The 12,060-nt window shown below is 45.6% G+C and overlaps 1 protein-coding gene across 1 annotated transcript in view; it reads left to right on the top strand.

The window, feature by feature from the left end:
• Positions 1 to 8,845: 8,845 nt before the first annotated feature.
• The window catches only part of LOC103366159 (arf-GAP with GTPase, ANK repeat and PH domain-containing protein 1-like), a 34,967-nt gene continuing 31,752 nt past the window's right edge, over positions 8,846 to 12,060 (top strand). Inside the window, exon 1 of the mRNA XM_008293807.1 lies at positions 8,846 to 9,905. Coding sequence (XP_008292029.1) covers positions 8,846 to 9,905 — 1,060 coding nt within the window. The remainder of the gene's footprint in view (positions 9,906 to 12,060) is intronic.

Genomic DNA, 12,060 nt, shown 5'->3' with positions numbered 1-12,060 from the left:
TATCACTGACTGATTTCTGCATTATCAAAGTTTTTTATTAATTTGTGCTCAAAGATCGAACTTTTAATGGCAGTTTTCTTAGAAAGCATTTGATAAAACTTCACATATATCTTTACAAATATCCACATTTTACATTCAGAACTTTGAGGCAAATCAGAGGGGAACCAGTGGAGATTGTTCTAAAAGTCTGAATGACCCTGTTGTTTGCTGGAGTTCCTGGTTCCACCTTCCTCATGACATCATGCAGGTAGTGAAGATACGATTGGCTGGTGACCAACCTGTGTGTCAAATCACAGCTGGATTTGATCTTTTAAAGTATACAGTGTTGATGTAAAGTGGGATTAGAGAACGTATCGCCTCAGAGGATCCAGCAGGTTTATGTGACGCCTACTGATTTAGCACGAAGGTTTCCTGTCATTTTGGCACAGCTTGCAGCGTGAACTGTAAATATGCATCATGATCAGAGGTCACTGCAGACACTTAATGCATCAAACAGCAGCAATAATATAAAACATTTGCACATCTCACTGCTGAAACAGTCAGTATGAGACTAAAACACACCGCCTGTGTTTAACAATATTGTGTTTTTATATCTGCTGCAGCCTCAGACATCTCTTCAGTGCTGTTACACCTCAACAGTCTGAGCTGCCTGATAGTGAAAAGTACGGTACGAAATGAGGAAGTGAGTTCGGCTCAGTTCAAAACTGCAGAGGAAACTGAGACGCACATTGTCGTGATCTGACTTTTGTGGTCTAGAGAGCGAGAGAGAGAGAGAGAGAGAGACAGAGAGCGAAACACCCTGAGCTGCCGTTGCTTCTTTTTCTGCTGCATCTTCACGTTTTTTTAAGTCCGACTTCTTCTCGTGGAACAAACAGTTACGAGTTCAAATGGGCTGAAGCGACTTTTTGCTTCGGTTCACCATCGATTCCATGCGTCAGGATGAACAGCAGCAGCAAATCGGCGAGCTCGGCTGCAATAAAAGCGGAGATCAAGAGGCACGATTCTCTCCAGAGCGCAATCAACAGACTGTACAAGCAGTTTGAAAGAGTGGAGGATCAGCAGCTGCGCTCGGGCCTCAAAGTTTACCTGCACAGCATCCAAGGTGAGAAAACGTTTATTGAGACTCACTTCTGTTGCACATGTGGAAGTTAAATATGACCTGCGGGCCAAACAGGTGAACTAACCTGCTGTTGTGTTCTCACTTTATTGCCTTTATTTTTTATGATAATCAGCTCAGTCACCTCTGTCAGGTTGAGTTTCGGGGTGTGGAGGAACAAGACAGTGGAGCTGATTTTATCTTCCTCTCTGCTTCCTGTGTTTTTTCCGGGAAGACGCGTTCGTTTTTCTGATTTCAAAAACTCACCTCCCGGCAGCTGATATGCAGTGGCATTTATTTATCAGTCGGCCGTCGGACACCGAGGGCGACCAATGGCGACGTCCCTCAGCAGCCATCGCCATGGCAGCAGGATGAGACCTGCTGTGCGGCCTACTTCCTGGCTGCCAATCTGCAACTGCCCTCAAAGCCACTTCCTCTCAGACAAACGGGGCTCTTTACATGTGAAGCCGATCACTTTTACATCATTTCCTCGTCGCTCCACTTCCCACCTTTTCTTGTTAATGTGACACAACGTGTTACCGTCGAACTCTCCGGGGTTTTTTTTTTAATGCAAACATATGTGCGTGTAGAAGCAGCAGAGATGATGAGGGTCCTTTAAAGGCATCAGTAGCAGAATGTAAAAAAGACTTAGTGACGTGCAAAAGTCCTGCTTTGTCACTGAAATGCACTCAAAGCAACAAACTCCTCACTAAAAATGGTGTTAAATATGTTTCAGCACATTTGCACGAGTACTGTTCTTGCTGGAACATCTATATTTTATCTGGTGTACATTTATCTGACAGGTTCAGTTTCTTTTCAGCGTGTTGTGATTAACAAACAACCTCATCTGGAAAAAGCTCCTGCCCCCCTGCACAAAACAGGAATAGAAGAAATAATCAGATTATTTAATAAAAAATACCAGCGCTGCAATGTAAAAATACTCCATTGCAAGTAAAAGTCCTGCATGAAAAGTAGTTAAAGGTTTAAGATTACAAAATATATAAATAAATGCTGGTTTGCTCCCTCTGACTGGTGTATTCTCACATAACACGTAATAGTGACACATCAGTGTGTCGACAGCAGGTTGAGGTTGTGGCTGCTGCAGGTTCGAGCTACTTTAGATCCAGTTTTATATACAACAGATAAACCAAAGGGCTCCAAATGGAAGAGGAAAGAAGAAAAACAACATTTTGGTGCACAAATCAGTTTTCCTGTAATCTTAGATTTTTGGTGACATGACATGAGATGAAAACACTGGAGAAGCTTAGAGGAATAAAACTCTGCGTTGGTGGAGCTGTAGACTACTCACAGACGTCTGAAGTGTGAGCTGACTACATGCTGCTGTTTGGATAGTCACGGGAAAGTTGGAAAAATGTAAAAATCTTGTTATATTATCCACAGTGTCGAGTCTTTATTCTAAAAGAAGCTGTCAAGTATATGCAGTGGAGTAGAAAGCACGATATTTCCCTCTAAAATTTAGTGCATTGGAAGTGAAGTAACGGAAATACACAAATAAATAACATTAAAATTGTACTTTAGGACGGTTCATATAAGTTGTAAATGTGCTGAGTCACTTTCCATAACTGGAAAGTATTTAATGGATGTTTTGAGGGCGCTACATGGTGAATGAATTCAGGGATCAATACATTTCTATCTCAATCCATAACACTAAATCATAATATGTTTGTAGATTTGTTTTCTCTTATTCATCTGTAAATCTGCAAAGTAATCAAAGTTATCAAACACATGTCGTGGAGCAGAAAGCGTCATATCTGCCTGTGAGTTATCGTGACAGAGAAGTGTGAAATATTCTGACTAATTCCAGTTCAAGATATCTTTACTTCCCCTCAACTCAGCCTCCTGTCCTTTTACGAGTTCTTAAATTAGGTCTCGTCAGAATGATGTGCAGATGCTCAAACTGGAATTCTGCGTCACCAAAGCGTGCTGACGGATGTCTTGAGTGACGTCGCAGGTGTCTGCAGTTGGCACCAAAACCACAAACACGACAAACTGTTTTATCACCGTGTCGCAGCGGCCTTAGGATGAAGTTCGAGGTAGTTTCAACCGCAAATCTCTGATGAACAAATCTCTCGTTCGCCATAAACTCCTCACCGATGGGCTCCTCCCGTTTCGCGGCATTTCTTACCATCTTATCCGCCGCAGCAGCTGCTCTGACTTCTGCCAACACCGTTTGAATGCTTTGTTGAGAAACCTCACATGACCACAACCGAGACGTCCGCAAGAGTTATTCTGAATTATTAAAACTGAATTACAGACGTCATTGTCATTTTGACCAGTCAGAATGATATTGTGGATATCTGGAATAAAACAAGTAGCAGGTGTAGGACTGGTGGGTGTAACTGGTCGAGTGGAAATTATGGTTTCTGCTATTTTTATTCCAGAAAGTCAAACTTGGCTACTACTTTCTGCATCTTTATATAATAGACTATATATAATACTGATGGACTTGTGGACTACTATTATGAGGCCTCCAGTTTGGAATTTAACCGTCACCATCTTGGTTTTTTGCTCATTTGTTTTTGGACTCACAAGTGAAGTGAAACTATTTTACTATAATTGTTACTGAAATCCACTAAATAAACACCGTGTTTACAATTTTTAAAAACCATTTAAAACTACCAAATTAGTCCAGCTTTTATATAAAAACTATGTACGCCTATTGTTTTCTAAACAAAACATGATTAGCAACTGCTAGTTGTCTTGCTAGCTAGTTAGCTACTACCTTTTCCCACTTAAAATGGTTGTGCTGTTAGCCTGCCGTAGCTTTTAGTTACTAAATAAGTTAACATTAAAAACATGAACACAAAGGTGACTCAGCATGTCAGTTATTACAGTATGAACCAGCTATTAAACCCTTTTTATAGCCCCAAATAACTCATCATTAATGAAGTAATCAGAAAAGTCTTGAGTCTGGAATTTGGCGGTCGCCATCTTGTTTTTTGGACTCAGAAGTGACACGCGACTATTTTACTGTACATGTTACCAAACTTTACAAAATAAGCACCATGTTGAAGTGAAAAGGACTTGAAACTATCAGTTGAGACAATCTTTAACAATGAAGTATGTATGCGTATTGCTTTCGAGATTAAAAAAAAGATTCGTAACTGTGAGCATTCTCTCTAGCTAGTTAGCTACTACCTTTTCTCATTTAAAATGGTTGTGCTGTTAGCCCGCCTTAGCCTGTAGTTACTAAATAAGTTAACAATCAAAACATGAACACAAAGGTGACTCAGCATGTCGGTTATTACAGTATGAAACAGCTATTAAACAGATGTTTCCATAAACTACCTTTATAGCATCAAATAACCCGCCATTAACGAAGTCATCAGAAAAGTCTTGAGTCTGGAATTTGGCGGTCGCCATCTTGTTTTTTTGGACTCAGACGTGGCATGCGACTATTTTACTGTAAATGTTACCAAAATTCACAAATTAAGCACCATGTTGAAGTGAAAAGGACTTGAAACTATCAGCTGAGACTATCTTTAACAGTAAAGTATGTAAAAATGATTCGTAACTGACCCTAACTCTGTCTCACTAGCTAGCTAGCTGCTACTTTTTCCCGCTCAAAATGACTCATGAAGTTACTAATTAAGTTAACCTTCAAAACAATTAATTAGCATGTGGAAAAAAAACTGCAGAACTCCCTGAGACCCGCTTCTACAGGCTCCTCCATACATCCTGTACATGGCATCAGATAGCTAATCAATAACAAAGTGATCAGAAAATGTGATCAGAAGAACTTAATATGACAGAAAGTGGATTTTAGAAAAGCTCTGAGTTGTATTATTTGGTTGGATCACTTCTAGAACAAGTTTAATGGCCTTAAAATTGTACTTGAGTATAGTACTTGAGTACTTTCCACCACTGCTGAGGTCGTAACAAGCAGCTCACCTTCTGATTAACGGGTTTGTTTGTTAATCTGTTGCGCTGCTTGTCTGCGAACTGAAGGTCACTCGGCTCCCCTGATGGATTCTGGCGAACTTTCGAGGTCTTTTTAGGGCCTGGCACATCCTGACACACTCTGAGAGGCTTCCCCAACGAGTAGAAACATTCAGCTGAATATTTTCTTTCATATAATTAGGCTTGTGGGGTGTAGTGGTGAGGATCAAAGCCAGCCAATCCTCAAAGGGGGCCTGGATGAACGAGCGTAGAGTTCACTGGTGCTAAAAAGAGAGCCACCGCTCGTTTTTTTTTGGACTTAATAAGGTGGTCGACTGAGTGCACGCCAAAGGAGAGGCTGCAAAATGGAGTTCCTGGGAGGCGAATGGAGACGTTTAAATGCGAATCTGACTATGGTGATCGCTGCAGCGTGGCGGCAGAGGAGGGGGAAGATAGCGAGGACAGCTCACAGTGAAGGAGAAATGAAAAATCACCCAGCATGACCACTGCCCTTGGCCGGCGTCCATCTGACAGCACCTGCCCTCGAGTGTCAGATCGTGTGTGTGTGTGTGTGTGTGTGTCGCTTTGTCTGTATGTGAATGCAGGCCGGAGCCTCCATGTGTCTGATTTTCTGTCATACGTGGGTGTTAATGACATTCACCATGCAGCACCGCAATCTGCTGCAACCTTACGTGCACCTTAACTCACACAGGCACTTGTTAAAAATGGATTTTTTACGCTCCGGAGTGTGTTTTGGTTTTCTTTTTAAAAAAAGCAGCCTGATCTTCTAAGTCTGCCGACTCTTCCTCTGCGTCGGAGGCTGCTGTAGCCGCCCGTTTCCTCCTCTCAGGTCGTACGTTTTCCCCTTGAGCCGACTCTGGTTTTGTCAGAGGGTCTTTTGTATTCAGCGCGAGTAGTTATTGGCCTCTCGCTGACTGAGGATGGGAGGAGGGAGCAGGCCGAGCAGGTGGACGGTCACATCCTGGATGATGGAGGCTGCTGCACCGAGGAGGAGGAAGAAGAAGACGTCCTCTGATTTCGCATCATCTCATGTTTTCCGAGAGTAATTAACACAAAATTAGACCTGGATGTGTAATCGTGTTTGCTGCAGTGTTGCACACAGCAGCAGTTCCTCTTTTGCTTTTGGGTGTACAATCAGCTTAGAACAGAAAAAAAAAATCATTAGTTTTGAGGAACGAGTGAATTTAGTTTCCTCGTCTTGAGTGAGTTTTGAACCAGTAATCAGACTAAAAAGACGATAAATGAAAGAATTGTGATGCATTTTTGACATAATTTTCACTCACATCTTTTCAAAAACAAAAAAAACCCAGAATTTTTATTTTTCGTGTTTGCTGCAGTGTTTCTGGTGATGCACGGAGACGAGTTCCTCTTGTGCTTTTGGGTGTATCATCAGCTTGGATGAGAAAATGCAGTTATTGCGAGGAACACGTCATGAGAGAATTTCCTTGTCTTGCGTTGCGGTAAAGCGAGTCACGAACCATTAATTGGACAAAGTATGACGATAAACGAGGAAACCGTGATGCATTTTCTGGTGTTGCACGCAGCGTAATTGCAGCAGTTCCTCTTGTGCTTTTGGGTAAATTATCAGTAAAGCAAGTTTCGAACTATTATTTGGACTAAATGCGACGATAAAATGAGGAAATTGTGATGCAGTTTTTGCACTCAAGCAGCTTCTTTTCTTAAAAATCCAAAAATAAATAACACCGAATTACACAGGATTACTGGAATCATGTGTTGCACGCAGCATTTGGTCGTTTTATTCCTTTAGAACAGCAAAAATCCCAGATTCTGACACGAGAGAGCCACATTTGCTCGTCTTGCCTTACAGTAAAATGTGTTTTAAAGTACTAATTGGGCTAAATATGACAATAAATGAGAGATTTGTGATGCAATTTTCAGTTTGCTGCAGCTGCGGTTTCTGGTTTGGCACCGAGCATTCTGTAGTTTTGAGGAAAGTTTCGTTGCTCGTCTTGCATTACAGTAAAGTTTAGAACAAAATAGACTTTCTTCAGCTATCCTGTCACTACATTCTCACATATTTTTTAAAAGTGCAATAAGAAATGTGCAAATATAAAACATCTAGTGCAAAAACTAGTGTGTGTAAGTGTGAAAACGGTGGCTTTAACAGAGGATTAAGTATTAATTGACCAACTATGATGCTAAATAAGGAAACTGTGGTGCATTTTTTCACAATTTTCAGCTACCACTCTCAACTAATCACTGACGCAGGCAAAGCAGCAACATTTGGCGTTACATTCAGATTACTTTTCTCTCATTATTTTTGCATTCTGTGGCCTCGATATCGACGAACGCTCACGCTGCGAGCCCACTTCTGCTAATGAACACATGCCGTAGAAGCCGATAGACTGCAGATCAATAGGCTCACAGGGGATCTCTTTTACTCACATGTGCAGCTCACACACACACACACAGAAACACCATTTTGATATCCTGGGAGCGATACAGAATGTACCAAAGGCAAGAGGAGCAGGAGGAGGAGGAGGAGGAAGGACATGGAGGAGATGATTGTGCCATCAGAGCCAGGAAGATTGTAACACCTTAGCAACAAACAAGCCAAACCTCCTACTGAGGAGGAGCCACACAGGCTTGAATACACTCATGCAGGATGCTGATGAAACTACTCTGGCTGCTGCATTAGGAGAAAAAAAAAAAAAAGAAATCTGGAAATCACACCCAATCTGATGCATGCATTAGTCTTTTTATTCTCATCTCCAAACATTTAGCAGCTCATGTGTGCACTGCTGCCTCCCCCCCTCCTCCTGAGGAAGATGGAGGGGAGGGGAGATGAGCAATAAAAAAAAAAAAAGACCCTGCACAGGCTGAGAGGAAATAAAAACGAGCTCCTTCTGCATTGTATGGATCGCCTATCGGAGCGAGGAGGGGCCTGTGGAGGGAGGAGATTCCTATCAGTGTGTGCGAGGGCGTGTGCATGTGCTCGGACTCGCTGAACCTGCGTCTGTCGGGAGGCTTCGGAGGCGGTCGGTTGGAGCCGCCTGATGCGCTCGGAGGACGCGGGGCGGCCCAGGAGACGGAGAGAGGGGCGGGATGGCCGGACGCGCCCTCGCTCGGTCGTGCGTCTGCAGATATCCGCCCGGCTCGGCTTCTGTCGGCTCCTCCAGCCCCTCGGCGGTGTCCTTCCTGCGAGGCTGCCCGAACGGATGCTGCTGCTGCTGCCGCTGCTGCTGTCAACACACATGTGAGGCTTTTTTGCGCTGATCCGGAGCTGGAGCGCTGAGCCACGCTGCTTTAGGGTGACACTGATGCATTTTTAAAGACTTCACCTTTCGCTGCTGATGACGTCTGATGCGGGCCAGTTGTTATTCTGAGGATGGACTGAGCAACATGTAAGATGATGCTGCTGCTGCTCCTGCAAGAAAAAATAAATTAAGGTCAAGTAAATAATTACCATCAGGAATGAGGCTCCAGACACCATAATGAAGATTTATTTGCCTCAGCAGCTGCACACATATGCAGTGGACAGATTTTAATTGGGTGTTTTCGAGGAACAAAAGAGCTGCTCGGACTGTGACGGGTGTCAGAAAGAGTGGATTTTGTGTGAAAATTACAGTCTGACTGGAATTAAAGTCGGAAACAAAGACAACAGGGATTTTGGGGGATGGATGAAACCGGCAGCCGCTCTGCTGTCGTGTCTTCCGAGGAGAAAGTTAATCTCCCTCCGTGTAAGTTTTTTGTCTCCGTCGCGCCGTCAGATTCTTCCACATCCCAACAAACTGGCAACCTGTCAGTTGTTCATGTTGTTCCGTCTGGTTTCCTTCATCTGCCGTGTGTCCACTGAAGCCTGACCTCATGAGCGGAGGCGGCGCCCTGCAGCAACGCACCACCTACCTCATTTCCCTCACCCTGGTCAAGGTAGAGGCCGTGGAGGAGAATGGAGGGGAGGCCAAGAACGGCAGCCAGGGGAAGGAGGTGGAGGCCGAAGGTGGAGCTCCTGCGCGGGCTGAAAACGGAGCCGGAGTGGTTATTGGGCAGCCACAAAGAGCCGAGGATGGTGGCGTTGTTGGGAAAGGAGGCGGCGATGAACTCAAGGATGGAGACAGGAAGAACCTGAGTCCCCTGAAAGACAAACTTCCCCCCAGCGGGAGTGAAAAGCCGCCGTGCAACCTCTCCATTCCCGTTCCTGCTGAGAGAATCCAGAAGTCAGTAGTTGAGAAGACCACTCCAGAGGCCAAGCAATGGTCTCCAACGCCGAGCACCCCGGAGGCGGTGGAGCCGAGCCGCACCCCGACCAGGACCAGCCTCCCGATCCGGCCGGCTGGTCAACGGCCGGTGAGTCTGCTCAAGTCTCACAGCAGCGTGGCCACCAGAGGTCGCGACTCCAGGGAGGGCCGAGAGCGCAGCCCGACATCGGCCCAGAGCCTCGACCGCAAGGACTGCCGGGTGGCGACTCGCTCGCCGGGCCCCTGCAGGGCCTCCTGGGCAGAGGTGAGCCGGCCTGAAGGGTGGAGGGACCTGCGGGACGAAGCTCCCGGTGGGTTACCGCTGGAGATTGGAGGCGGCATGGCTGCGGTGATGAGGGACATCCCCAGGAAGGACAGGCTAAAGACGGGGTCAACCTCCCTGCCTGCACCTCCCAGCCAGGCCCCCAAACCGGCACGGAAAGGTAAAAGCCGAACGCTGGATAACAGCGACCTGAACAGCCTGTCTGAAGATCTGGGTCTGGCCAGAGAAGCCCAGCAGGCTCAGCAGGGCCAACGAGGCTCCGCAAAGGACCGGAAGATGCTCAAGTTCATCAGTGGCATCTTCACGAAGAGCAGTTCAGGGGCGGCGGGGTCATCGTCAACAGCGCCTCCAGTTTATATTCAGAGGGACTCCAGCGAGGAGGAAGGTAGGGACAACATCTCACAACATCTCCAACCCTAAACCCAACATACGTCTACACCCTTATCAGAACCCTTCATCTGTGCAGAGGCATTTAGAACAGGGTTGGGTGGGGTTGATCTCTTTAAAGAACCCACACATAACACACTTAGGGGCGATAATTTGGTCACGTGTCGAGGAACATTCCTCCCCGAAGCCAGACTGACGATAGATGAAGTTCTTTGATCTGAGAACTGACAATAGAAACGTCTTGGACAGTTTTAATCTAATTCCCCTCAGAGCCCGGCCCGATTTCACACCGCTGGAGGGGTAATCTGCACACTGACACTCACACCGCACACAGACACACTTAAGCAGCGTTTCCCAGCACGGCCTTAAATCTCATAATGAAGCCGAAGGGGAGACGAAGGAGCCGGTGGCGGGATCACAGATGGATTGCGCCGCTCCAGCTGATTCCTGCCTTTTTATCCGGAAAGCTGGAACGGCTGCAGATTGGTGGTGAGGGGGTAGAAGAAGACGTGATGTTTGTTCACCCACGTCAAAATCAAAAATAAGAAAAATAAATAAAAAAAAGACGGGGGGGAAGTGAGGATCCATCCACAGCCAATCAAGAACATTTCTAATCCTGTCTTTGATATTCCGCCCACTGCGTGTTCTGCCGGCGTTTTCCGATCTTCACCTTCTTTGTCTCGATTTAGGTTAAATTCAGGAGTGTACAAGTGGCGCTTTAAGATGCAGGATTGCCGGATTGTGTGTGTGCGTTGCCTCTACCACAGTGCGTCTCTTTCACAAACATGTTTGCTCAAAGACAGCGAGTGTGTTTGTGTGTGTGTGTGTGTGTGTGTGTGTGTGTGTGTTTTCTGTTCCCATTCACTCATTGTGCATTCACACTGTTAATACATGCACACTGTGGATTCACTCAAGTAGTGCGACTAGCCCTGCCTGCCGACCACACACACACACACACACACACTCAGGGCAGGAGGAAGTGTTGCCATGGCAACCGGCAGGACTGCTGCTTCTTCTGCTGCTGCTGCTGCTGCTGCCTGATGAAACCGAGGGGTGGAGGATGGAGGAGGTGGTGTGTGTGTGTGTGTGTGTGTGTGTGTGTGTGTATCGGTGAGGATTCTGACAGACAAAAATTTGACTAAAAACAGAATTAAGTTCTGAATTTGGCAGCCGGGATGTCAGCTACAGGCCACGAACCGGGCGGCTGCAGCTGATTGGTTTGGAGCAGGCGCTGTGGATAATTGGCTTTTCCATTTGCAACGTGTGTGTGTGTGTGTGTGTGTGTGTGTGTGTGTGTGTGTGTGTGTGGAAGCAGCAGAAGGATCACGCTGTCTGATCACTTCTGGCAGCGGCAGAAGGGCCATAAAGAAAAGCTTTGAGTCAGAAGGACAGACAAAGACAAAGTCAGTGTGTCTCGTATAGAAGCGCCTCTTTTTTTTTTCCGTCCTCCTCCATCATCACCACCAACGGCTGCATCTGTGCGGCGGCGGCGGCGGTGGCAACGGCGGCCTGTTGTAGATTCAGAACCAGGCTCGAGTTTAATCATCATCTGTTTTTGAAGGACACATCACACAGAGGATGGCTGCCAGAAGCCCTCCTGGTGTCTTCCTCTGATTTACTGGTTCCCTCGTTTTGGTATTATTTGATAGCGGTTTATTATTTAACAGAAACAGGGACAGAACTCTCGCTGGGTGTCTTCTGGATCGGGGCTGAAACATCTGACCGTTGGACGGATTACAGATACATTCAGTTCAAAGACGCTTTATTGGTTTTAAAGTTTAAAGAGCCTCCAATCAGAAAACAGTTGGTCCAAATATAGTATCCGGGCAACGGCAGTAATTGACATTAAGATTGATAAATATTAATTATTTACGTTCAGTATATCGTGTGCGTGTGTTTACTGTGAATGTCCACACCAGTTGAGTCCACACTACCACAGTGCTTTAAGACTCCTGAAACCGAGACTTGGTTTAAGTTTGGAAACTCCAACATTTTGATCTGAACGTTTCCTAAATTGAGCCTTTTGGAAACCGTACCGCAGACACATTCACTTCCTGGTTGGGTCTTGTCGCCATTTGTTGTTCTCCCGATTCCTCAAACTCCTTTCAGTTTCCCAGAAGCAAACAAAGACACCAGAACTGACGACTAGCAGGTGAATTCAACACGGTTAATGA

This window comes from Stegastes partitus, unplaced genomic scaffold (genome assembly GCF_000690725.1).
Source record: "Stegastes partitus isolate 25-593 unplaced genomic scaffold, Stegastes_partitus-1.0.2 Scaffold913, whole genome shotgun sequence".
Lineage (NCBI taxonomy): Eukaryota > Metazoa > Chordata > Actinopteri > Pomacentridae > Stegastes > Stegastes partitus.
This window is presented reverse-complemented; position numbering and strand designations above follow the sequence as displayed.